General features: G+C 48.5%; 2 protein-coding genes across 2 annotated transcripts in view; one reads left to right on the plus strand and one right to left on the minus strand.

Moving 5' to 3' along the window:
* RSPH10B (radial spoke head 10 homolog B) lies at positions 1–27,391 on the minus strand. The gene is made up of 14 exons (XM_050784861.1): positions 27,308–27,391; positions 23,677–24,252; positions 21,988–22,063; positions 20,852–20,920; positions 17,075–17,248; positions 15,235–15,320; positions 14,014–14,134; positions 12,429–12,605; positions 9,594–9,738; positions 7,854–7,975; positions 4,897–5,086; positions 1,760–1,874; positions 600–679; positions 1–161 (listed from the first exon to the last, which is right to left on the minus strand). The coding sequence occupies exons 2-14, from the start codon at positions 23,928–23,930 to the stop codon at positions 1–3; spliced, it is 1,770 nt and encodes a 589-aa protein (XP_050640818.1). The 5' UTR covers positions 23,931–24,252; positions 27,308–27,391.
* The window catches only part of AIMP2 (aminoacyl tRNA synthetase complex interacting multifunctional protein 2), a 344,265-nt gene that overhangs the window by 260,955 nt on the left and 55,812 nt on the right, over positions 1–27,498 (plus strand). The gene's annotated exons all lie outside the window — the stretch shown is intronic.

Here is a 27,498-nt window from a genome sequence, read left to right on the forward strand (position 1 = left end):
TTAGGTGGTTACTTTCAGCATCCAGAGGAAGTGTCTCATCTTCATCGTAGGCTCGTGGGGAGGCGCTGCGTGGGGTCTGCAGTAAGCTAGATAAATCTCCCAGCATTTATTCATGTAATTCATAGAGTAGAGCGTCCGCTGTTGCTCACGGAATAAATTGCCTAAAAATACAATGTTCGAAAAATGATTACAGATTTATATTTTGAGAAAAAAAATAGCGGTAAATACAATCCTATTGTTTTTGTTTTTTTCCGAGACAGAGTCTTGCTGTTGCTCAGGCTGCAGTGCTGTGGCACGATCTTGGCTCACTGCAACCTCCGCCCGCCAGGCTCAAGCGATTCTCCTGCCTCAGCCTCCCGAGTAGCTGGGATTACAGGCATGGACCACCACGCCCGGCTAATTTTTTGTGTTTTTAGTAGAGACAGGGTTTTGCCATGTTGGCCAGGCTGGTCTTGAACTCCTTGACCTCAGGTGGTCCACCCGCCTCGGCCTCCCAAACTGCTGGGATTGCAAGAGTGAGCCACTGCGCCCAGCCCAGATTTATATTTTGAGAAAAAAAAATGGGGCAGTAAATAGAATCCTGTTGGTTTTGTATTTACCTTTTATCTGGCAGGCATTTGGATGAATGTTCTCAGTCATCAGTTTTGTAAAACACAAGAAAAGTGATGGGCTTCTCTTTCTGTGATAACGATCAAAAGATACGATAATTACTTCTCTAAAAGAGGGAAATTCCCTTCTCCTTGAGCACAGGCTAGACTTAATACTTTGCTTCTAATGTATAGAGTATAGAAAGGGAAGGCTGGAGTCAGTGGCTCACACCTGTAATCCCAGCATTTTGGGAGGCCAAGGCAGGCGAATCACTTGAGGTCAGGAGTTCAAGACCAGCCTGGCCAACATGGTGAAACCCCATCTCCACTAAAAATACAAAAAATTAGCTGGGCTTGGTGGCAGACACCTGTAATCCCAGCTATTTGGGAGGCTGAGGCAGGAGAATCACTGGAACCCGGGAGGTGGAGGTTGCAGTGAGCCGAGATTGCGCCACTGCACTCCAGCCTGGGTGACAGAGCAAGACTCCATCTCAAAAAAATAAATACATAAATAAAAGTTTTTTTGAAAAAAGATATAAAACCACTTTTGCTGTAAGAAAGACAAGAAATTCTGACATAAGAAAGAAGAGTTGGTTGTGACTATTTGTTTCTGCATTAAAAACCCCAAGAGACATTTGCAGTATTGAACAGATTCAAATATGAAGGGTTTTCAAAGTTTTGATCAAGTATCTCATGGCTTTGCGGTTAATATTTGTGGAAAGGTTGTGTTCTGAGTCCTTCATTTCAAGGGTATGTTAAAAAAAAAAAAAGAGACTGCTGAGGCTGGGCACAGTGGCTCACGTCTGTAATCTCAGCACTTTGAGAGGCTGAGGCAGGTGGATCGCCTGAGGTCAGGAGTTCGAAACCAGCCTGGCCAACATGGTGAAACCCCATCTCTACTAAAAATACAACAACAAAAACATTAGCCAGGCATGGTGGCACACTCCTGTCATCCCAGCTACTCAGGAGCCTGAGGCAGAAGAATTGCTTGAACCTGGGAGGCAGAGGTTGCAGTGAGCCATGATTGTGCCATTGCATTCCAGCCTGGGCAACAGAGCAAGACTCTGTCTCCAAAAAAATTAAAATGACTGCTGAAGAAAAGAAGGCATTATGACAATAGTACAACTTAGCTGTGCTCCGTCCCCCAATGAGGGTCCAGAAATAGTACTTACTGGAATTCTTCGTGATAAATGTGGTACGCCAAACGCAGGAGGTGATTCAAAAATGTTCTCAGAAGTATTGTTGTAAATGGAGAATGAATTTCTTCAACTGGTATGTCATTGTTGGCTAAAATAAGAAAATTGGAGAGGATGTCTGATATTTGCTAGAAGCTTCCATTTTATTTGTTCCTGGTATACAATTTGAGGAACTGAATATGAGAGAGTACTTATTTCAAAATGCTCTGAACATGTATAAGCATCCAACTAAAAATTTAAAACTCCATAAAAGCCAGGCACAGTGGCTCACACCTGTAATCCCAGTACTTTGGGAAGCTGAAGCAGGCAAATTGCCTGAGGTCAGGAGTTTAAGACCAGCCTGGGCAACATGGTGAAACCCTGTCTCTACCAAAAATACAAAAAATTAGCCAGGTGTGGTGGTGTGCACCTGTAATCCCAGCTACTCGGGAGACTGAGGCAGGAGAATTGCTGGAACCCAGGAGGCAGGACTTACAGTGAGCCAAGATTGAGTCACTGTACTCCAGCCCGGGCAACAGAGCGAGACTTCGTCTAAAAAAAAAAAAAAATCAACCTGGTTCCTTTACAAGATGAGGTATCTTGTCCCAATGTTTTCCAGAGTAGTCTGAGACACAATCTGATGAATGCTGCTAATTCTAAATGGATTTTAAGTATGTTTCAAACACTAAACTTTGACGTAAATGGGCATTTTTTCTAATACTTTATTTTTCAAGTGGATAATTTGAAGCTTGCAGCTCTGCCTCCCAGAATTTGGCTGAAAGAAGTCAAACTTCCAAAGTTGTTAAAATTTATCACATCAATTTCCTAATTTGAAATCAAGACCAATCCTAAGACTACTTAGAGCCTTTTCTAGGCTCTTCCAAGCCATTGCTGATTCTCCTCATTTCTTTTTTTTTTTTTTTTTTGAGAACAGAGTCTCACTCTGTTTCCCAGGCCTGAGTGCAGTGGCGCAATCTCGGCTCACTGCAACCTCCGCCTTGCGAGTTCAAGCGATTCTTCTGCCTCAGCCTCCCGAGTAGCTGGGACTACAGGCATGTACCACCACACCCGGCTAATTTTTTGTATTTTTAGTACGGGTTTCACCGTGTTAGCCAGGATGGTCTCGAACTCCTGACCTCATGGTCTGCCCACTTCAGCCTCCCAAAGTGCTGATTACAGGCGTAAACCACTGCGCCCAGCCTTTTCTTTTTTTTTTTTTTGGTTGTTGAGACAGTCTCACTCTGTCACCGAGGATGGAAATCTTGGCTCACTGCAACCTCCACCTCCTAGGCTCAAGCGATTCTACTCCTGCCTCAGCCTCCCACTAAGTAGCTGGGAATACAGGCATGAACCACCACACCTGGCTAATTTTTGTGTTTTTAGTAGAGACGGAGTTTCACCACATTGGCCAGGCTGGTCTCAAACTCCTGGACTCAAGTGATCCACCTCGGCCTTCCAAAGAGCTGGGATTACAGGCGTGCGCCGCGAGGCCTGGCTGTCTCCCCATCTCTGACCTGACAAGTCAGTGCTTTTTCACTGTAGATCGGTGGTCGGGGGGAGAGAGGGAGGCAAACTTTCTGTAAAGGGCCGGAGAGTAAGTATTTTAGGCTTGGTGGACCAGACAGTCTACACCACAACCCCTCCGCGGTGGTGCTTTGGGGTAAAGCAGCCACAAACATGTGAGCAAATGGGCATGTCTGTGTTCCAGTACAGCATGATTTAGGGGAACCGGGGCGGACTGGATTTCACCCTGGGACCATGCATGGCTGGCCTTGCTTTTGTAGGTGACCTCGTACTGTTGCTGTTACGTCACGAGACTGTCTCTTCAAGTACCTTGTAATCACGGGGGGAACAAGACCACGTGCTGATTACTGGAACACTCTTCTCCCAACCTGGGCCTTCACCACTTCCTCCGCATTTCCAACTGCTTTCCAGGTGACACTGTCATACTGTCCTTTAAACCAGCGATCCCCAGCCTTTTTGGCACCAGGGACCGATTTCGTGGAAGACAATTTTTCCATGAATGGTGGGAAGGGGTGGGGGGACTACTGGTTTCAGGATGATTCAAGCGCATTCGAATTACTGCACACTTTATTTCGATTACGATGACACTGTAATACATAATGAAACAATTCTACAACTCACCATCATATAGACTCAGTGGGAGCCTGAGCTTGTTTTCCTACAACTAGGGGTGACGGGAGACAGCGACAGATCATCAGGCACTAGATTCTCCTAAGGAGCGTGAACCTCCATCCCTCGCGTGCCAGTTCACAGGAGGATTTGCGCTCCTGTGAGAATCTTAACGCCCTGCTGATCTGCAGGAGGTAATGCCAGCGATGGGGAATGGCTGTAAAAACAGATGAAGGTAGGCCAGGCGCGGTGGCTCATGCTTGTAATCCCAGCACTTTTGGAGGCCGAGGCGGGCAGATCATCTGAGGTCAGGAGTTTGAGACCAGCCTAACCAACATGGAAAAACCCCATTTCTACTAAAAAACACAAAAATTAGCTGGGCATGGTGGCACATGCCTGTAATCCCGGCTACTATGGAGGCTGAGGCAGGAGATCACTTGAACCCAGGAGGCGGAGGTTGTGGTGAGCCGAGATCCTGCCACTGCACCCCAGCCTGGGCAACAAGAATGAAACTCTGTCTCAAAACAAAAGAAAACAAAAAAAACAGATGAAGGTTCACTTGCTTGCCCACGGCTCACCTTCCACTGTGCACAGTTTCCTAACAGGCCACGGACCAGTACTGATCCATGGCCTGGGGGTTGGGGACCCCTGCCTTTTGTGTGTGTGTGTGTGTGATGGAGTCTTGCCCTGTCGCCCAGGCTGGAGTGAAATGTCGTGATCTTGGCTCACTGCAACCTCCGCCTCCTGGGTCCAAGCGATCCTCCCACCTCAGCCTCCTAAATGGCTGGGATTACAGGCATGCACCACCATGCCTGGACAATTTTTTGTATCTTTTAGTAGAGATGGGGTTTCACCACGTTGGTCAGGCTGGTCTCGAACTCCTGACCTTGTGATCCGCCTGCCTTGGCCTCCCAAAGTGCTGGGATTACAGGCATGAGCCGCTGCACCCAGCCTGCACCCCTGCTTTAAACCAAAAGTTGTGAAGGATCTGGAATACTCACCACTTAATATCCTGTCCATATCAGCAAGAGTTAGTCTGTGGTGATGAAATTTGCAATCTTTTAGAAATCTCCAGAAGTGAAGCTTTGTCATCAGAAAGGTATTATCCAGAGAGTGGTCGCATCCCAGGCTGCTATAAAAGCTGTAGATTCTTCTTAATTCTGTAATATTTCTTAACACAGCATATTCTACCTGAAAGGAAGAAAGTCATGCGTGGATTAAGAACAAAAGACGGCCAGGCACGGTGGCTCACGCCTATAATCCCAGCACTTTGGGAGGCCGAGGCAGATCACCTGAGGTCAGGAGTTCCAGACCAGCCTGGCCAACATGGTGAAACCCCATCTCTACCAAAAATACAAAATTAGCCGGGCATGGTGGCGGGCACCTATAACACCAGCTACTCAGGAGGCTGAGTCAGGAGAATTGCTTGAACCCGGGAGGAGGAGGTTGCAGTGAGCCAAGATCACATCACTGCACTCCAGCCTGGGCATCAAGAGTGAGACTCTGTCTCAAAATAAATAAATAAAATTTAAAAATTATAAAAAGAACAGCCAGGCACGGTGGCTCACACTTGTAATCTCAGCACTTTGGGAGGCTGAGGCAGGCGGATCACGAGGTCAGGAGATCGAGACCATCCTGGCTAACAGGGTGAAATCCCGTTTCCACTAAAAATACAAAAAATTAGCGGGCGAGCAAGACTCTGTCTCAAAAAAAAAAAAAAATTAAAAAAGAACAAAAGACACAACACCTGTGTCCTACATTAAATGCGATAATACAAGTAAAGTAATGGCATTTAGCTCTTTCCACTGTAAGGACTTAAGAAGTGTTTTTTTGTTTTGTTACGAGATGGAGTCTCGCTCTGTCACCCAGGCTGGAATGCAGTGGCAAGATCTTGGCTCACTGCAACCTCTGCCTTCTGGGTTCAGGCGATTCTCATGCCTCAGTCTCCAGAGGAGCTGTGATTACAGGTGCACACCACCATGCCCGGCTAGTTTTTGTATTTTGGTAGACATGGGGTTTCACCATATTGGCCAGTCTGCTCTTGAACTCCTGACCTCAGGCGATCCGCCTGCCTCGGCCTCCCAAAGTGTTACAATTATAGGCATGAGCCACGGTGCCCGGCCAAGAAGCATTTTATTCTTTCCACCCACCCGCCTTGGTCAATAAAATGCCATCTCCGACCAACAGTAAAAACAAAACAAAACAAACAAGTTATCTGGAAAACAGACTTCCTTTCACACGGCATGTGCTGGCTTCCGCTCTCAGTGGCGGCAACAAAATTCTACTGTCTGCAGATCCTTATTCCTCATCAACACATGTGCAAAAATCCTCAACAAAGTAAGTGGAATCCAGCCATATATAAAGAATAGTAGCCATGCGTGCTGGCTCATGCCTGTCATCCCAGCACCTTGTGAGGCCAAGGCAGGAGGATCGCTTGAGCCTGGGAACTCGAGACCAGCCTGTGCAACACAGTGAGACCGTGTCTCGACTGAAAATTAAAAATTAAAGAAATTAACCAGGCACCGTGGCGAGTGCCCATATAGTCCCAGCTACTCAGGAAGCTGAGGCGGGAGGATTGCTCGAGCCCAGAAGGTCAAGACTGCAGTGAGCTGAGATCGCACCACTTCACTCCAGCCAGGGTGACAGAGCAAGACCCTATCTCGAAAAGAAAAAAAAAAAAAAAAAGATAATACAGCAACACCAAGTAGGGTTTAGCCTAGAATTGCAAAGTTGGTTTACATTTGAAAAATCAATCAATGTAATTCACACTATTGACAGACTGGAGAAGAACCAAATGATTCTATCAGCTGAAGCATTTCACAGAATTTAACATCCATTCATGATAAGCACCCTCAGCAAATTAGGAATAGAAAGGAATCCCTCAGCCTGATCAACAGCATGTACGAAACATGCAACTCACATCACATGTAGGGCTGAAAGTCTGAAAGAAGTAAAATTCCGCCATGTGCGGTGGCTCACGCCTGTAATCCCAGCACTTTGGGAGGCCGAGGCGGAAGGATCACCTGAGGTCAGGAGTTGGAGACCAGCTTGGGCAACATGGTGAAACTCCATCTCTACTAAAAATACAAAAAATAGCTAGGCGTGGTGGTGCGTGCCTGTAATTCCAGCTACTCAGGAGAATTGCTTGAACCCAAAAGCCGAGATCATGCCATTGCACTCCAGCCTGGGCAACAAGAGGGAAACTCCATCTCAAAAAAAAAAAAAAAAAAAAAGCAGCAATATTCATGCTGGTTGCTTTACTCACCTCCCTCTCTGTCACATTTCACCTTTTAGGATTTTCGCCAGACCCTTCACGCCCTTAAGCTGCTCCAAATTCCCCACACAGGCAGCCCTGCCCTCCGCACAGCATCCTGTTCTCCAGAACCACTCACCCCTGCCCTACCCTCTTCAATGAGACACTCAGAGAACGCGAAAAACAAGATTCGGGGTCCCAAGGGAGACAGGAAGCCCTGCTGGGATGGCTTCAGGCATCTGTTACGCTGAGCATTAATTCCTGCTTTTGAAAACGCAGTTCAATTGAATAAACATGTATCGTCTGCCCGATCTAAAGCACTGTTCTAGGCTGGGCGTGGTGGCTCACACCCATCATCCCAGCACTTTGGGAGGCTGAGGCAGGCGGATCACCTGAGGTCAGGGGTTCCAGACCAGCCTGGCCAATATAGTGAAACCCCGTCTCTACCAAAATACAAAAAAATAGCCAGGTGTGGTGGCGCATGCCTGTAATCCCAGCTACTCGGGAGGCTGCAGTGGGGGAATTGCTTGGACCCGGGAGACAGAGGTGGCAGTCAGCCAAGATTGCGCCATAGCACTCCAACCTGGGCGACAGAGCAAAACTCAGTATCCAAAAAAAAAAAAAAAAAAAGACATTCAACACGTGACAGCAGTCACCAGCTATATTACCCCAGGATGCAATTGATACCAATAAAAAAGATTTTACCTGCTTCTTTTCTTCAGGTCGGGCTGCCTCAGGGTACATGTCCAGGAGCAAATTTAGATCCAGCTCGATGCTCGACCCCAACACAGAATGACTTTCACTGCCATCAAGCTTTCTGATCAGTTCTAATGAAGGCAGGCAAATACAGGGGATAATTACGGTTTGTTTGGTGTTTTTTTGTTTTGTTTTGTTTTGAGACAGGGCCTCACTCTGTCACCCAGGCTGGAGTGCAGTGGCATGATCTCAGCTCACTGCAACCTCTGCCTCCCAGGCTCAAGCGATCCTCCCGCCTCAGCCTCCTGAGTAGCTGGGATTACAGACATGCACCATCACGGCCCAGCTCATTTTTGTACTTTTTGTAGACACAGCGTTTCACCACGTTGCCCAGGCTGGTCTCAAACTCCTGAGCCCAAGTGATCCGCCTGCCTTGGCCTCCCAAAGTGCTGGGATTATAGGCATGGGCCACTGTACCCATCCTTGGAGATAATTATGAAAAGCAATGTTAAAATTTCTTAATGTTATGTCACAATGATTTTCTACCAAAATGTGATACAAGAATATTCCAAAAACCTACTAAGAATGCAGGCTGGGCACAGTGGCTCATGCCTGTAATCCCAGCACTTTGGGAAGCCTAAATGGGAGGTTAAGGTTGCAGTGAGCTATGATCACACCACTGCACTCCAACCTTGGCAAAAGAGTGAGATCCTGTCTCTTAAAAAACATTTTTTTAAAAGCAGTTGCAAGCCAGGCACAATGGCTTACAGCTGTAATCTCAACACTTTGGGAGGCCGAGGCAGGAGGATTGATTGAGGACAGGAGTTTGAATCAGCCTGGGCAACATAGTGAGACCGTGCCTCTACAAAAAGTTTAAAAATTAGGTAGGCATGGCCAGGTGCGGTGGCTCACACCTGTAATCCCAGCACTTTGGGAGGCCAAGGCAGGCAGATCACGAGGTCAGGAGTCAGATACCACCCTGGCCAACATGGTAAAACCCTGTCTCTAATAAAATTACAAAAATTAGCCAAGCATGGTGGCACGCACCTATAACGCCAACTATTCAGGTTGCTGAGGCAGGAGAATCGCTTGAACCCAGGAGGCGGAGATTGCAGTGAGCCGAGATTGCACCACTGCACTCCAGCCTGGGCGACAGAGCAAGACTCCATCTCAAAAAAAAAAAAAAAAAAAAAAAAAAAAAAAAGATTAGCTAGGCATGGTGGTGCACATCTGTATTCCCGGGCTATAGGTGAGGCTGAAGTGGGAGGATCACTGGAGCCCAGGAGTCTGAGGCCGTAGTGACAGAGCAAGACTTTGCCTCAAATTTTTTTTTTTTTTTGAGATGCAGTGTCGCTCTGTCGCCCAGGCTGGAGTGCAGTGGCCGGATCTCAGCTCACTGCAAGCTCCACTTCCCGGGTTTACGCCATTCTCCTGCCTCAGCCTCCTGAGTAGCTGGGACTACAGGCACCCGCCACCTCGTCCAGCTAGTGTTTTGTATTTTTAGTAGAGATAGGGTTTCACCGTGTTAGCCAGGATGGTCTCGATCTCCTGACCTCGTGATCTGCCTGTCTCGGCCTCCCAAAGTGCTGGGATTACAGGCTTGAGCCACCGCGCCTGGCCAAATTTTTTTTTTTAAAGGGAGTTGCTCACAGGGGACTTCTGTTTTCTGAAGTGTTCAGTGTATTTTCACGAGTGGACACCATGGATAGAAACAGATGAATTTTATTTCAACAGGTGAATGCTTCCTACCAGCACTCCTGGACAATCTTTGGGCAACTCCTGAAGACAGGTCCAGGCAGCCGATGAATTCAACTTCAAGATCTGGAAACCCTGCTATGTGGTCATTGGAGAATGTGCCTTCATACACACGCCCGTTCTTGAAAGTTAATCGGCCCTGCAGACAGAAAAACAACTTTGTGCAGTTTAGGAAAAGTTTTCTTAGAAAAACACTGGTAAGGCTGGGTATGGTGGCTCACACCTGTAATCCCAGCACTTTGGGGGGCTGAGGCAGGCGGATCACAAGGTCAGGAGTTCGAGATCAGACTGGCCAACATGGTGAAACCCCATCGCTACTAAAAATACAAAAATTAGCCAGGCGTGGTGGCGTGTACTGTAGTCCCAGCTACTCAGGAGGCTGAGATAGGAGAATCGCTTGAATCCAGGAGGCGGAGGAGCCAAGATTGCACCACTGCACTCCAGTGTGGGTGACAGAGAGTCTGCCTCAAAAAAGGAAATAAGGAAAGGAAAGGAAAGGGAAGGGAAAAGGAAGGGAAAGGGAAAGAAAAGGGAAGGGAAAGGGAAGGGAAAGGGAAGGGAAAAGGAAGGGAAAGGGAAGGGAAAGGGAAGGGAAAGGGAAGGGAAAGGGAAGGGAAAGGGAAGGGAAAGGGAAGGGAAAGGGAAGGGAAAGGGAAGGGAAAGGGAAGGGAAAAGGAAGGGAAAGGGAAGGGAAACGTGAGTAAATGTACATTGATAGTTTTTTCAAGGTTTTGGAGCTTTTCACTTGTTTTGAAAATACGCACTTACTCCACATACAGTCAGGCTCCTGGGTCTCATGCACTGTATAAGTTCTCTCTCTTCCTCCTCCTTCTATTCCTCCTCCTCCCCTCTATCTATCTCCCCCACAATCTTTCTCCAACTTTAAGCACCTCTAGGCCACAGAATGTGTCTTATTAAACTAGGCTAGTGACCAGCAGAATGCCCATCATACAATAGAGGCTCCCTGATTTTTTTTTTTTTTTTTTTTTGTGAGACGGAGCCTCGCTGTCACCCAGGCTGGAGTGCAGTAGCACAATCTTGGCTCACTGTAACCTCCACCTCCTGGGTTCAAGCTATTCTCCTTCCTCAGTCTCCCAAGAGGCTGGGATTACAGGTGCCCGCCACCACACCTGGCTAATTTTTGTAATTTTAGTAGAGATGGGGTTTCACCATGTTGGCCAGGCTGGTCTTGAACTCCTGACTTCAAGTGATCTGTTCACCTTGGCCTCCCAAAGTGCTGGGATTACAGGCGTGAGCCACCATGCCCGGCCAAGACTCCCTGAGATTTGTCAAACCCAGGTCAATAGTCAGTTACTGATTCAGAAGTGGGCAAATGACCCTGTTTGGCTCTGTGAAACGAAAGACCCTTTTAGAGAGCTTCTATCAAAAGTTCCTCCTTTTCTTCTACTTAGTATGGTATGCGGATGTGAAGGCTGGAACCACAGCAGCCGACTTGCAATCATGAGGGAGGAAAAACACAAGGGCGAAAGTGACATGGTGGGAGATACTATGGATAAATGGAATAGAAATTCTGACAGCAATGAGTTGCTGAAGCCTACAGTATTCTGTATTATACATGGCAGACAACACTAGACTGTCTGTTACTTGCAAACCAAACCACCATCATACATACACACACACACATGCACACACACACACACCCACCAAAAACTAAATAACCACTAAATACGCAGGAAATCAATGACCACTGAAACTATTTTGCCAGGCACAGTGGCTCATGCCTATAATCCCAGCACTTTGGGAGGCTGAGGCAGGAGGATTGTTTGAGGCCAGGAGTTTGAGACCAGCTTGGCCAACATGGTAAAACCTGCGTCACTACTTTAAAAAAAAAAAAAAAAATGAGCTGAGTGTGGTGGTGCACACCTGTAGTCCCAGCTACTCGAGTGGCTGAGGCACAAGAATCGATTAAACCTGGGAAGCAGAGGTTGCAGTGAGCCGAGATCGCGCCACTGCACTCCAGCCTGGGTGACAGAGTAAAACTCTGTCAAAAAGAAAAAAAGAGTCATGTAATCACCTTAGCAAAACAGTAAGTTATCCTATACAAAATAGATAATGCAATTTAATAGAGAATGACATGCCTTTTGTCTAAAAGAGTTCTGTAGATAGATGGTGATGGTTGCACAACAATGCGAATGTATTTGATGCCACTGGACTGTGCACTTAGAAATTAAGACGGCAAATCTTATGTGTACTTTACCACAATCAAAAAGAAATCTAGAGTGCCTATATTTACCACAGACAAAATAGACCTCAGAGAAATAAAAGTTACCAGGGTTGGCCAGGTGTGGTGGCTCACACCTGTAATCCCAGCACTCTGGGAGGCTGAGGTGGGCCGATCACTTGAGGCCAGGAGTTCGAGACCAGCCTGGCCAACATGACGAAACCCTGTCTCTAATAAAAATACAAAAATTAGCCGGGCGTGGTGGCCCGCACCTGTAATCCCAGCTATTCATAAGGCTGAGGAAGGAGAATCACTTGAACCCGGGAAGCGGAGGTTGTAGTGAGCTGAGATCACACCACTGTACTCCAGCCTGGGCAACAGAGCAAGACTGCGTCTCAGAAAGAAAGAAAATTAGCAGGGTTAATAGGAAATTACGTGATGATCAAAAGAGCCAGAGCACCAATGCATAATGACCCTCCACGTGTGTGCCCCGAACAACAAACTTCAAATATATGAAGCGAAACTGACAGAACCAAAAGCAGAAATAGACAAATCTGCAATTATACTGGGACATGTCAATGGCTTTACAGCATTTCAATGGCTTTCCATCATTGTTTGAAATGGGATCTTCCCAGGTCTGTACTCACCGTGCCATGTTTCTTGTTGGAAACCCATTCTCCGTCATACACGGCTCCACTGGCGTAATAAAACTTGCCACGTCCGTGACGATGTCCGTTTACAAACTCCCCTATGTATTCATTTCTCAAGGGATACTGGGAACTGGGGATTCTCTTTAGAAACCACGTGTGTGTTCCAAAGCCATTCTGGAAAGAAAGCAGACGGCCATGAGACATGCGCAAAGCAGTTTCTGTCTTTACCCGAATCCCCTCAAAATTAGGATAAATACAATGAAAACTGGAAAAGGCAAAGAACTTGGACTCTGGAGCCGCACAGACTTGGGTTCAATTTCAGCTCAGCTGCTTATTAACGAGTCTTTCGAACTAAGGCAGATGATTTAAGCCCTGTAAGTTCCTCATCCGTAAAACAGAAATAACACCTGCCCCTCAGCTTAGATACAAAGGAGTTCGAGACCAGCCTAGCCAACATGGTGAAACCCCATCTCTACTAAAAAGTGAAGATAAGTGTATATAAAGTGCCTGGCTTGATCATGACGGGTTTCACTGTTATTTTAAATTTTGGGGTTTATTTGCTTTTATATATTTTTATTTTTTGAGAAAGGGTCTCACTCCATCACCCAGGCTGGAGTATGACGGCACAGTCTTGGCTCACTGCAGCCTCAACCTCCAAGACTCAGGTGATCCTCCCACCTCAGCCTCCCAAGTAGCCAGGACTATAAGCACCAGCCACCACTCCCGGCTAATTTTTGTATTTTTAGTAGAGATGGAGTTTTACCATATCGCCCAGGCTGGTATTAAACTCCTGGCCTCAATCCTCAAGTGGTCTCCCAACGTGCTGGGATTACACCTGTGAGCCACTGCGCCCAGCCTAAATTTTTACTTTCTAAAGATACAAGTTGGGCTGCGTGCTGTGGCTCATGCCTGTAATCCCAGCGCTTTGAGAGGCAGAGGTAGGAGGATCACTTGAGCCCAGGAGTTCAAGACCACCCTGTGTAATAAAGTAAGAATCCGTTTCTACAAAAAAAAAAAAATTATTTTTTAATTACCCAGGCACAGTGGCCGTGGGCACTTCTGTAGTCTCAGCTACAGGCGAGGCTGAAGTGGGAGGATCGCTTGAGCCAGGGAGGTAGAGAGCCATGACTGCACCACTGCAGTCCAGCCTGGGCAACAGAGCAAGACTCTGTCTCTAAAAACAAACAAGCAGACTGGGCGCAGTGGCTCACGCCTGTAATCCTAGCACTCTGGGAAGCCGAGGCAGGCGGATCACTTGAGGTCGGAGTTCGAAACCAGCCTGGCCAACATGGTAAAACCCCATCTCTACTAAAAATACAAAAAAAAAAAAAAAAAAAAATTAGCTGTCCTTGGTGGCGGGTGCCTGTAATCTCAGCTACTCCAGAGGCTGAGGCAGGAGAACTGCTTGAACCTGGGAGGTGGAGGCTGCAGTGAGCTGAGATTGCGCCACTGCACTCCAGCCTGGGTGACAGAGAGACAGACTCCATCTCAAAAAAAAAAAAAAAAAAAGACATAATACATGTGTTGAGAATCGGTGGAGCGTCTGCCTCTGGGTATAAACTGCTCCCCCGCCCGGGCGTACCTGGAGGCCCCTTTCCCACCGCCCGGTGTACTCTTCGTTGGCGGTCAGCCACCTCATCCTCCCCTCCCCGTGGCGCATGTTGTCTTCCCACTGGCCTTCGTATATATTTCCAGATTTATAACTAGGATGAAAGAAACCGAAGAAAAGCAATCAGTTACCTCCTACACAACGTTTACCTTTAAGACATTCTTTTAAACACTCCCCTTGAGCTCCTTTGAAGAAATCTACCCCTTGTACCTATACAATCTTCTCTGTATTTAAATTCAGGCTGGGCGCGGTGGCTCACGCCTGGAATCCCAGCACTTTGGGAGGCCGAGGCTAGAGAATCACCTGAGGTCAGGAGTTTGAGACCAACCTGACTAATAAGGAGAAACCCAATCTATCCTAAAAATACAAAATTAACCAGGTGTGGTGGTGCATGCTTGTAATCCCAGCTACTCGGGAGGCTAAGGCAGGAGAATCGCTTGAACCCAGGAAGTGGAGGTTGCCGTGAGCTGAGATTGCACCACTGCACTCCAGCCTGGGCAACAACACCGAAACTCCATCTCGAAAACAAAAACAAAAAACAAAAATTAGCTGGGCATGGTGGTGGGCACCTGTAATCCCAGCTGCTCGGGAGGCTGAGGCAGGAGAATCGCTTGAACTCAGAAGGTGGAGGTTGCAATGAGCCAAGATCATGCCACTGCACTCGAGCCTGGGCAACAGAGACTGTCAAATAAATAGACAGATAGGTAGGCAGATAGATAGATCGATAGATAGATAGATAGGTAGGCATGAGGTCCTAAGGGAGCAGAATGAGTCACTTTATTAAACCTTCTGACTATTTAATAAGGTGACAAAGTGGGTAAGAGCCAGGTTTTTAAAATCTTTTAATAATTCCCTATTGTATCATGATTAGTTAATACTTGGCCAGTTTTTGAGATGGGATCTCACTGTGTCACTCAGGCTGGAGCGCGGTGGTGCGATCATGGCAGGAGAATTGCTTAACCCCAGAAGGTGGAGGTTGCAGTAAGCCGAGATGGCACCACTGCACTCCAGCCTGGGTGACAGAGCGAGACTGCGTCTCAAAAAAAAAAAAAAAAAAAAAAAATCCACTCTGCTTAGAGAGAAAATGTTCTGTGCAACTTTTGCACCTTACTTTTAAATATCTGAAGTGAACATTATTTGGGCCCACAAACACTTCTTTGCCCACACCCCAAGCACGGCCATGGTCATACCTACCATCTTATTCCCCAGCCCTTTTTGATGTTTTGCACCCAGTCTCCCTCGTACCAACACGTACCCTCTTGATTGTAATAAATGGAGCCCTGAAACAAATAATGTCATCTTTATAACCATCAAACCTCACGACACAAACGCTTTGTCAAATGTAAGGATATCAACTTAAAAACTAGAACCTACACAGAGGCCAATGCCATATGTAAGCAAGACATATATCCTGTTATTTTTCTGTTTTGCTGTCAAGAAAATGGTAAAACTGCTACACAAGGGGAAATGAGATAATGTCACAAATCAATTTCTCCTTAATAAAGTGCCTTATTGGCCAGGCACAGTGGCTCATGTCTGTAATCCCAGCACTTTGGGAGGCCAAGGTGGGCGGATCACAAGGTCAGGAGTTCGAGATCTGTCTGGCCAACATGGTGAAACCCAGTCTCTACTAAAAATACAAAAATTAGCCGGGTGTAGTGGCACACGCCTGTAATCCACCTACTTGGGAGGCTGAGGCAGGAGAATCACTTGAACCTGGGAGACAGAGGTTGCAGTGAGCCCAGATCGTGCCACTGCACTCTAGCCTGGGCAATAGAGCAAGACTCCGCCTCAAAATAAAATAAAATAAAATAAAAAGTGTCATATTAAGGCACAGAATGACTGCACTCATCACATTCAAGTCTATTCATTATATCCAGTAACTATCAGTCAATTAAGTACCTAAAGAAATCCTGTCTGTTGCCACTTGGAGTGAACAGTTGAGCCTTCCATGTAACGGAAGGTCACTCTCTCCTAGGCACCAGAACCATTATTGTTTTACCCATTTGGACATCCTATTCATTTTACTGCCTCCAAGTGTAAGTGAGCATAGTGTACCCTTTGTTTGATCTACACTGAAAAGCCTCAAAAGGCTTTTTCACAGGTTTATCTGTGTGTGTGAGAGACAGAAACAGAGAGAGAATTTTTCTATCTTCTCTCTCATGATCAGGCAAACTCATTCCTTCCTGCAGCCATTCAGATGCTGCTGTCTGGAAGTCACCGTGCCCAGTCCCTCCAATATGTTTCAAGCAATCTGTGTAAGCTAACACACACACACACACACACACACACAACACAACTCAATAAACAGCCATTCAGATGCTGCTGTCTGGAAGTCACCGTGCCCAATCCCTCCAATATGTCTCAAGCAATATGCTGTAAGCTAAAACACACACACACACACACACACACACACACAAAACAACAACACAACTCAATAAATAGCCTATTAAAGCCTGCATATGTCCAGGCACAGTGGCGCACGCCTGTAATCCCAGCACTTTGGGAGGCCGAGGTGGGTGGATCACTTGAGGTCAGGAGTTTGAGACCATCCTGGCCAACATGGCAAAATCCCGTCTCTACTAAAAATACAAAAACTAGCTGGGCGTGGTGGTGCACACCTGCAGTCCCAGCAACTCGGGAGGCTGAGGCAGCAGAATTGCTTGAACCCAGGAGGCGGAGGTTGCAGTGAGCCGAGATGGCGCCACTGCACGCCAGCCTGGGCCACAGACTCCGTCTCAAAAAAAAAAAAAAAAAAAAAATAATAATAATAAAATGCTTAATTTACACGATGTGAATTTCACCTCAATAAACAAAAAGTGAATATGCCCTGGACAGTGCCGCTAGCCCCTACCCCCTTCTCTCTCCATGTGGCCGCCCAGCCCCTCCCCTGCCCTCCACATGGCCACCCCACCCCCCCCTTTCTGCCCCCCCCTTTCTGCCCCGCCCCCCCCCCTCCCCCCCCCCCCCCCCCCCCCCCCCCCCCCCCCCCCCCCCCCCCCCCCCCCGTCCTCCATGGGGCCGCCCCGCCCACCTTCCCGTGCCGCCTGCCATTGCACCAGTGGCCGATGTAGGACACGGGCTGGGTGCTGCACTTGAACATCCCGAACCCGTTCCTCATGCCGTTGACCACTTCTCCTTCGTACATGCTGCCGTCCGGCCACGTGTACACGCCGTGGTTCATCGGGACGTTCTTCACAAAGTCGCCCTGAAGCAGAGCGGCCATGGGGTGACAGAAGGAAGCGCTGGGGGCGGGGGCGAGAATCCCTAGTCCTGTGGGCGGTTCCAGGAGCTGCCTGACCTCTGACTCTGTTCTTGCCTCTCCTGTGGACACGCACTGAACATCCCCCTCGCATTCTCTCTCTTCCTTGTCTGCATTTCCCATCCTCTCATCCCACCCAACCACTGGGTGGAAGTTCAGGCAGGTGGAAGTATCTGGGAGGTTGCAGGTCGACCGAGCTCGAAGGAGCGAGCAGGTGACGTTGGAAAGTGCTGGCTTCCAATCCTGACCCAGGGAACTTCAGAATCTTAGAACTCACCTTGGCAGGGCGCAGTGGCTTACGCCTGTAAATCAGAGCACTCTGGGAGACCGAGGTGGGAGGATTGCTTGAGGCCAGGAATTTGAGGCCAGCCTGGGCAACCTAGGGAGACCCTGTCTCTAGAAAAATATTTTATTTATTTAATTTGTTTTTGTTTTTATTTTTGAGACAGAGTCTCACTCTGTTGCCCAGGCTGGAGTGCAATGGCGCCATCTCGGCTCACTGCAACCTCTGTCTCCCAGGTTCAAGCAATTCTCCTGCCTCAGCCTCTCAAGTAGCTGAGATTACAGGCGCCCACCACCACGCCCTGCTAATTTTTTTGTATTCTTATTACAGATGGGGTTTTGCCATGTTGGCCAGGCTGGTCTCGAACTCCTGACCTCAGGTGTTCCAGCCGCCTCAGCCTCCCAAAGTGCTGGGATTAACAGGCGTGAGCCATCATGCCTGGCTTTTTTTTTTTTGAGACAGGGTCTCACTCTGTCACCTAGGTTGGAGTGCAGCGGCACAATCACAGCTCACTGCAGCCTCGACCTCCCGGGCTCAAGTGATCCTCCCACCACGCCCCCCAAATAGCTGAGACTACAGGTGTGTGTGTGCCACAAGCCTCACTAATTTTTAAATATTTTGTGGAGATGGGGTTACTCTATGTTGCCCAGGCTGGTCTGGTCTCAAACTCCCAGCCTCAAGTGATCCTCCCACCTTGGCCTCCCAAGTAGCTGGGACTACAGGTGCGTGCCACCAAGGTGCAGTGGTGCACGCCTATAATCCCAGCACTTTGGGGGTGCTGAGGTGAGAGGATCTGTTGAGCCCAGGAGGTTAAGGCTGCAGTGAACTATGACCACTGCATTCCAGCCTGGGCGACAGAGCAAGATCCTGTGTCTAATTGAGAAAAAAAAAAACAAAAAACCCCGCTCGAAGGAGGTGAATTCACTGTTCCCTCCAGGCTTAGTGATGACTGGGGAAGTCCCTCTTTCTTTTTCCTTTTTTTTTTTTCCCCCCAAGGGGGAGGATTGCTCTTGTTGCCCAGGCTGAGTGCGATGGTGCAGTCTCGGCTCACTGCAAACTCTGCCTCCCAGGTTTAAGCAATTCTGCCACCTCAGCCTCCCGAGTAGCTGGGATTACAGGCGCCCACCACCACGCGCAGCACATTTTTGTATTTTTAGTAGAGACGGGGTTTCACCATATTGGCCAGGCTGGTCTCAAACTCCTGACCTCAGGTGATCCACCTGCCTTGGCCTCCCAAAGTGCTGGGATTACAGGCATGAGCCACCGCGCCCGGTCAGACAATCCCTCTTTCTGCCACAGGTCATCAAAATATTCTGTAAACAAGTCAGTCAACAGCCTGCCCCAGGGGCACCTGCTAGGGAACCCGCTCTGCCCAGGACGTCTGAGTGGGCAGCAGGCAGCACCTGCACACCACGCAGCAGCGTCGGGTCCTCTTCCAGGAACCCGAAGTCCCTGGATGCAGCCAAGTCAGCAGAGAAAAGGGGCAGCACAGCCTGGCCTGACCACTAGCCAGGACCCATGAGGCCAGCCGGCCTCTCTCTGAGGATGCTTCTAGGAGACCCCCAAGTCCTGCCCAGAAGCCCCCGACTGGGCTGGAGTGGGGATCTGAGCCTGCAAAAAACGACCTCCCCACCTGCCGAGAGTTTCCCGAGACAATGAGGCACAGGGGGGTTCTTGGTAAATCGCCATTTAAAGACCAGAAATTGGCCCGGTGCGGTGGCTCACGCCTGTAATCCCTGCACTTTGGGAGGCTGAGGTGGGCAGATCACCTGAAGTCAGGGGTTTGAGACCAGCCTGGCCAACATGGCGAAACCCTGTCTCTACTAAAAATACAAAAATTAGCCCGGCGTGGTGGCGCATGTCTGTAATCCCAGCTACTCTGGAGGCTGAGGCAGGAGAATTGCTTGAACCCAGGAGGTGGAGGTTGCGGTGAACCGAGATCCCGCCACTGCACTCCAGCCTGGGCGACAGAGCAAGACTCTGTCTCAAAAATAAAATAAAATAAATAGAATAAAATAAGGACCAGAAACCTTGCATGTCAGTCGCTGTTGCATGGGAAGGGAGCTGGCATGAATCCAAGGTGGGGGCCCAATCCTCAGGCTCCCCTGGAACTTGGAGATCCTCCTCGCCCCGCCAGTGAGGGCCAGTCCCTCCCTCTCTCTCCCTGCTCCTCTCACCGCCCAGCTGCAGTTGGCTTCCCTGCCCAAACTTGACTCCATCATTGCCTGGGTGTTATTTGAATAAGTGCATTATGCGCATGTGTTTTAAATGTCATCATTACCATTTATAAACACCATCTGTTAGCAACTCTGCATTTGGGAATTTTAGAATAGCATTTCAGGCGCTCACTCAGTTTGTGGGTGGGAATTGAGACTGGTACAATCCCTTGGAGAACAATTTGGTCCTTGCAATCAGTTTAAAAATACACATTCTCCTCAACCCCGCAAGACAGGTGAAATGAACGCCACATAATGGAATACACGCAGCCAGTAAAAACAGATCTGCATCCATGGATATGGTTTCATCTCAAAATTAAAGGTACAGGCCAGGTGCGGTGGCTCACGCCTATAATCCCCAACAGTTTGGGAGGCTGAGGTGGGAGAATCGCTTAAGCCCAGGAGTTCAAGACCAGCCTGGGCAACACAGCAAGACCCTGTCTCTACAAAAAAAAAAAAAAGTAAAAATAAATTAGCCGGGCACCGTGGAGCACACCTGTAGTCTCAGCTACTCAGCAGGCTGAGCCAAGAGGATCGCTTGGGCCTGGGAGTTTGAGGCTGCCGTGAGTCATGATCTCACCACTGTACTTCAGCCTGGGTGACAGAACAAGACCCCATGTCAGACTAACTAAGTAAATGTGCCAAAGAGAGTGTGTACTAAACTGTGTGTGTGTGAAAAGCAAGACAGGCTACAGAAGGTCCAGGCTGCTGTGAGTCATGATTGCACCACTGTACTCCAGCCTGGGCAACAGAGCAAGACCCTGTCTCCAAAAAAAAAAAAAAAAAAAAAGAGGTAGGACAAGCTGCATACATGTTTGTGTGCTCTCTGTGCTGAGAAGGCGTGGAATACCTCTAAAACACACAAATGAAACCAATAACAATTCCTCCTGGGTCCGGTGTAATCATGAGTTACTAGATCCTCTGGTTCTGTGAATTTCTCTTAACCCATATGCTGAATTACATCTACGAAAACAGGCTGTTCAATTGTGGGAAACTGATTGTTCCATCCAACAATCACAGTTTAGAACTATAACTGGTTATATGCCTCACCTCGTATTTTAATCCATCGGCCCAAATATAAGTCCCTTGTCCATGCATGAGTCCTTCTGAAAACATACCCTTCAAAACAAAACAAAGCAATGACAAACGCTTGGAATGCAACTGACATATATATATATCTTTAACATAGGGTCTGGTTCTGTCACCCAGGCTGGAGTGCAGTGGTGTGATCATAGCTCACTGCAGCCTCGACCTCCCAGGCTCCAGCAATCCTCCCACTTCAGCCTCCCGAGTAGCTGGGACTACAGGCATCCACCACCATGCCCAGCTAGTTTTTGTATTTTTTGTAGAGATGGGATTTCACCGTGTTGGCCAGGCTGGTCTTGAAATCCTGAGCTCAAGCAACGCGCCCACCTTGGCCTCCCAAAGTGCTGGGATTATAGGCAGGAGCCACCGCGCCTGGCCGGCCGCTGATGATGGTCTCCCACAGCTGCCTTATCCCAGTTTCTCGTGTGTGAAGATGCTTGTCTGCGCACTCAGCAGCAGCTGCGTCCTACTGAGTCCTACTTTGAGCTGGCTCCACACTGGGATCCATCCTTCTCTAAAAAGGATCTAAGAGGTCCTCATCTTCATGACCTAAGGATGACCTCAGCTACAAAAATATGTTCTCAACTGGGTGTGGGGGCTCACACGTGCAATCCCAGCACTTTAGGAGTCTGAGGCAGGAGGATCACTTGTGCCCAGGAGTTCAAGACCAGCCCTGGCAACACAGCAAGTCCTTGTCTCTACCAAAAAAAAAAAAAAAAAAAATTAATTAGCCAGGCGTGGTAGCGCACACCTGTAGTCCCAGCTATTTAAGAGGCTGAGGAGGGAGGATCGTTTGACTCTGAGAGGTCAAGGCCACAATGAGCTATGACTGTGCCACTGCACTCCAGCTTGGGTGACAGTGAGACCCTGTCTCAAGAAATAATAAAATAAAATAATCAGGAAAAGAAACAAATCTAAAATAACTTGTATTATACTGAGCATTATTTTTACCTTAAATAGGTAATCAGGGTTCAGAATAAAATCAGCATGAAGAGCTTCCAATTTCCAAAATCAGTGGATTTTACTGAAGATTTGCAAATCTCCGACCATCACCCCACACCTTCCTCCCCCTCCTGCAGGTTCTCAAATGCGCAACTCACACGATAGGTACAACCGCCTTGAAAGACTGCGAAGCCTTTTCCCTCGTACAGCCCACGAACCTTCTCCCCTTCATAGCTACAGAGAAATAAAGGGAATTCAAGGTAATGAACAATGTGAATACACCCAGGTGACAGTGGGTTAAAATATATAACTACGTAATGGGAAGAATGAAGTCGAAAAAAAAAAAAAATATATATATATATATATATACACACACACACAGCTAGAAAGTGGAATAGCGGTGGCTCAAGCCTGTAATCCCAGCACTTTGGGAGGCCGAGACGGGCGGATCACGAGGTCAGGAGATCGAGACCATCCTGGCTAACACGGTGAAACCCCGTCTCTACTAAAAAAAAAAAAAAAAAAAAAAAAAAAAAAAAAAAAAAAAGTGGAATAGGTCACCAGGGGTTCGAAGGTGGGATGAGGAATGAAGGAGTTCGGGGTTTTTTGTTTTGTTTTGTTTTTTTGGGTTTTATTTTGAGTCGGAGTTTCACTCTGTCATTCAGGCTGGAGTACAGTGGTGTGATCTCGGCTCACTGCAACCTCCACCTCCCGGGTTCAAGTGATTCTCCTGCCTCAGTCTCCTGAGTAGCTGGGATGACAGGCGCATGTCACCATGCCCAGCTAATTATTGTGTTTTCAGTAGAGAGGGGGTTTCACCATGTTGGCCAGGCTGGTCTCAAACTCCTGACCTCAAGTGATCCGCCCGCCTCAGCCTCCCAAAGTGCTTGGATTACAGGCTTGAACCACTGGACCTGGCCTGGAGTTACTATTTAATAGATGGTTGTACAACACTGTGAATGTACTTAATGCCATTGAATTGCACACTTAAAATAATTAAGATAGTACATTTTGTTATATATGTTTCACCACAATAAACTCTCTCTCTCTATATATACACCATGGGGCTCTACGTTTGCCACTTGAGTGATGAGCTTACTAGAAGCCCAAATCTTAGCATCACACAACATGCCCTTGTAACCTACACATGTAACCCCCTAAATCTAAAATACAATAATTTTTTTTTTTTTGAGACGGAGTCTCGCTCTGTCACCCAGGCTGGAGTGCAGTGGCCGGATCTCAGCTCACTGCAAGCTCCGCCTCCTGGGTTTACACCATTCTCCTGCCTCAGCCTCCCAAGTAGCTGGGACTACAGGTGCCCGCCAACACACCCGGCTAGTTTTTTTGTATTTTTTAGTAGAGACGGGGTTTCACCGTGTTAGCCAGGATGGTCTCGATTTCTTGATCTCGTGATCCGCCCGTCTCGGCCTCCCAAAGTGCTGGGATTACAGGCTTGAGCCACCATGCCCAGCCCAATAATTTTTTTAAATACATAAAATTACCTTCAGGCCAGGCACAGATGATGTCTGTAATCCCAGCACTTTGGGAGGCTGAAGCAGGTGGCTTACCTGAGGTCAGGAGTTCGAGACCAGCCTGGCCAACATGGTAAAACCCCGTCTCTACTAAGAGTACAAAAATTAGCTGGGTGTGGTGGCGGGCTAATCTCAGCTACTCAGGAGGCTGAGGCAGGAGAATTGCTTGAACATGGGAGGCGGAGGTTGCAGTGAGCCAAGATCGCACCACTGCACGCCAGCCTGAACGACAGAGTGAAACTCCGTCTCAAAATAAAATAAAATACACCACCTGACTGGCAGTGTGATACCTTATGGCACCCCCATTAAAATCACCTCTCCACGATGAGTTTGGTCAGAATGGACTCTTCGTATTGGGTGGCATCTTCATTCTGCTGAACGTTTCGGGGGTCTTTTTTGGGTTTCACTTCGTTAAGCTGCATTCCCAGCAACGGGACGCCAGCTGGGGACATCTCTTGCCTAGTGGTGTTGCCATCTTGTTTGGAAAAGTCTAGATTATCAGAGAGAGATGAGGGAGAGCGGGCCGACTTGTCCCCTCTTTTGTCTGCTTTTTTCTTTTCTTTCACCATTGCCTTGGGAAGATCCAATGGTTACTTGAATCAAATGATTCCTTTGGTTCAGACCTGCTTGTTTCAAAGCACTGATGAGTTTTATCTGAAAAATAAAAATTACGTCTCCAAACACTTGGGGTTTTCATTTGTAGTTAAAATTTCAGTTTTACAACACAATGTCATTATCATTCTCCTGCCAAAGTCTGAAAAATTAGTTACCACGGCCGGGTATGGCGGCTCACACCTGCAATCTCAGCACTTTGGGGAGGCCGAGGCGGGAGGATCATGTGAGTCCAGGAGGTCGAGATCAGCCTAGGCAACGTAGTGAGACGCCCCCTCTCTAAAAAAAATACAAATAAATTAGCCAGGCGTGGTGGCACATGCCTGTAGTCCCAGCTACGAGACAGGCTCAGGTGGGAGGACTGCTTGAGCCTGGGAGGTCGGGAGATCACACCACTGCACTCCAGTCTAACAGAGCAAGACTCTGTCTCAAAAATAATAATAATTACAAGTTTCAAGCACCATCAGTTTATAAATATATAACCTCAACACTGCATTGGTTGTTTCCAAAATTTTTTTATTTTTGAGACAGAGTCTCACTCTGTCACCCAGGTTGGAGTGCAGTGGCACAATCACGGCTCACTGCAGCCTCAACCTCCAAGGCTCAGGCTATCCTTCCACCTCAGTCTCCCAAGTAGCTGGGACCACAGGCATGCATCACCACACCTGGCTAATTTTTTTTAGAGACAGGGTCTTGCTATGTTGCCCCGGCTGGTCTGGAACTCCTGAGCTCAAGCAATCCGCCTGTCTCAGCCTCCCAAAGTGCTGGGATTATAGGTGTGAGCCACTGCACCTGGCCCTAAAAATTATTTAAGTTGCAACCATTGTCTAGCATGGTTTCTTGAAAGGTATCCCTACACATGAAAAAGGCTACTTAACCTCTAGGAGGTGGGCAGATCATGAGGTCAGGAGATCAAGACCACCCTGGCTAACACGGTGAAACCCCGTCTCTACTAAAAATACAAAAAATTAGCCAGGCGTGGTGGCACATGCCTGTAATCCCAGCTACTTAGGAGGCTGAGGCAGGAGAATCACTTGAACCCAGGAGGCAGAGGTTACAGTGAGCTGGGATTGCACCACTACACTCCAGCCTAGGCAACAGAGCGAGACTCTGTCTTAAAAAAAAAACCCTTTCCTTATAGGTCAGCATTGTAAAGTGTGCAAGAGCTGGATTCAGGGTCCTGCACTGTCCATTACCAGTTCTGTGGGTTTTGTGTTGTTGTTGTTGTTTTGAGACGGAGTCTCACTCTGTCATCCAGGCTGGAGTGCAGTGGCGCGATCTCAGCTCACTGCAACCTCTGCCTCCTGGGTTCACGCCATTCTCCTGCCTCAGCCTCCTGAGTAGCTGGGACTACAGACACTTGCCACCAAGCCTGACTGATTTCTTTCATATTTTTAGTAGAGACAGGGTTTCACCGTGTTAGCCAGGATGGTCTCGATCTCCTGACCTGGTGATCCGCCTGCCTCGGCCTCCCAAAGTGCTGGGATCATAGGCGTGAGCCACTGGGCGTGGGTGCCTGGCCCAGTTCTGTGTTTTTGAGTTTTGTTGTTGTTGTTGTTGTTGTTGTTTTGAGATAGAGTCTAGCCCTGTCATCCAGGCTGGAGTGCAGTGGCAGGATCTCAGCTCACTGCAACCTCCGCCTCCCGGATTCAAGCGACTCTCCTGCTTCAGCCTCCTGAGTAGCTGGGATTACAGGCGCCTGCCACCACACTCAGCTAATTTTTGTATTTTTAGTAGAGATGGGGTTTCACTGCATTGGCCAGGCTGGTCTCGAACTCCCAACCTTGTGATCTGCCCACCTTGGCCTCCCAAAGTGCTGGGGTTACAAGCGTGAGCCACCACACCCCGCTGGTTTTCTTTCTTTCTTTCTTTCTTTTTTTTTTGAGACGGGGGTCTTGCTATGTTTTTCCCAGGCTGGTTTTGAACTCCTGGCCTCAAGCAATCTTCCCACCTTCTCCTCCCAAAGTGCTAGGATTGCAGGAATGAGCCACTGAGCTCGGTCAAGTGCTGTGTTCTAAAGCAAGTTGCTTAATCTCCTCTGTCTCAGAAATAGAAATAACAGTACCTTGTATCATAAGAATTAAATCGATGACACACAGAAAAATCCCTAAGTACAGGGTACAGAGTAAAGTCAATAAATTGAGTGATTATCTCGTCCCTTTCCTGTTTTCAAACTTGAAATCATTGGTTTCCTACTCCCTCTAGCACTGCCATCGATTGAGCGCCTCTCATATGCGAGACAAGCAAGGAACCGTGTGCTGGAGTGGTGTTTCCAGCGCATCGTTGCTTGAGTTGTATTTCCAGTGCGTCGCTGCTCGAGCTCCGTTTCCAGCTCATATCTTGGCTTGTCTGGCATATGAGCTGCGGTGCAGGGTTTCAAAGCCATAGTTCACGACTTTCCTAATCTGGCCCCACCGAAAGCACCCTGGTCCATCAAGCAGGATGCATAGGTGAGCCATGTGGTGAAGGCCAGGTCTCGTCCCTTTTCATAGGCCCGACGGCTGCAGTGAGCCCTTCTTGCCCTCTTCTTCCTGGATGCCATCCTCTGGCCACCCCAGCCTCTAGCTGAACCCACCTCCAGCCTTCTCTCTTCCTCCATTGTTTATTTATTGAGACAGGGTCTCACTCTGTCCCCCGGCTGGAGTGCAGTGGTGCGATCTCGGCTCACTGCCACCTCCGCCTCCCGGGTTCAAGTTATTCTTCTGCGTTAGCCTCCCAAGTAACTGGGATTATAGGCGCCCGCCACCACTCCTGGCTAATTTTTGTATTTTCAGTAGAGACGGGGTTTCACCATGTTGGCCAGGCTAATCTCGAACTCCTAACCTCAGGTGATCCTCCCACCTCGGCCTCCCAAAAGTGCTGGGATTACAGGCCTGAGCCACCGCGCCCGGCCAAGCTTTCTCTCTTCCTTCAAACACTACCTTGCTCCTTCACACGCCCGACCACTGTCTCAGCGAAGCCGCCCCTGGGTCACCTAGCCCAAGCTGCTCTCACCTCTAAATTTAAAGAGGCCTTTACTACGAGGTTTACGGTCCTCTGTCAGTGACCTACAAATAAGTGAACTACAAATCAAGCCAATTTCGTTTCTCAGTGCGTGTTTCCTAATGTTTCCTCTGTTCTCCCGGGCTTAAGGAGAGGCCATCTCTCTCCCCTGTCTACGGTGAGGCGGGAAGAACGGGCTCCCTGCACTGGTCGGCCCGGCCTAGGCCCTCCTCGCCCATCACGCACGTGCTCTGCTCCTGGGAGGCCGCGTCAGTCCGGCCGGCCGGGAAGGAGCAGGACCCGGTCGCCACCGCTGTCCCGGCTACGCATGACCGCGGCCTGGGGCGCTCACCTCGCTCCAGGAGCCCAGAGACCTCGCCGGGCTCGGGCGAGGTGTTGCAGGGCTCTCCGCGTCCCAGATCCCGCTCTGGTCTCCAGGCAACCGCGGACGCCTCCTGGCCCGCCCTGTGCTCTTAAAGGGGCCGCGCGCCAGCGCCAAGCAGGTGTCCCGCCCTTGCTGGTCCTGAAGGCCAGGGGGAAAGG

This window comes from Macaca thibetana, chromosome 3 (genome assembly GCF_024542745.1).
Source record: "Macaca thibetana thibetana isolate TM-01 chromosome 3, ASM2454274v1, whole genome shotgun sequence".
NCBI lineage: Eukaryota > Metazoa > Chordata > Mammalia > Primates > Cercopithecidae > Macaca > Macaca thibetana.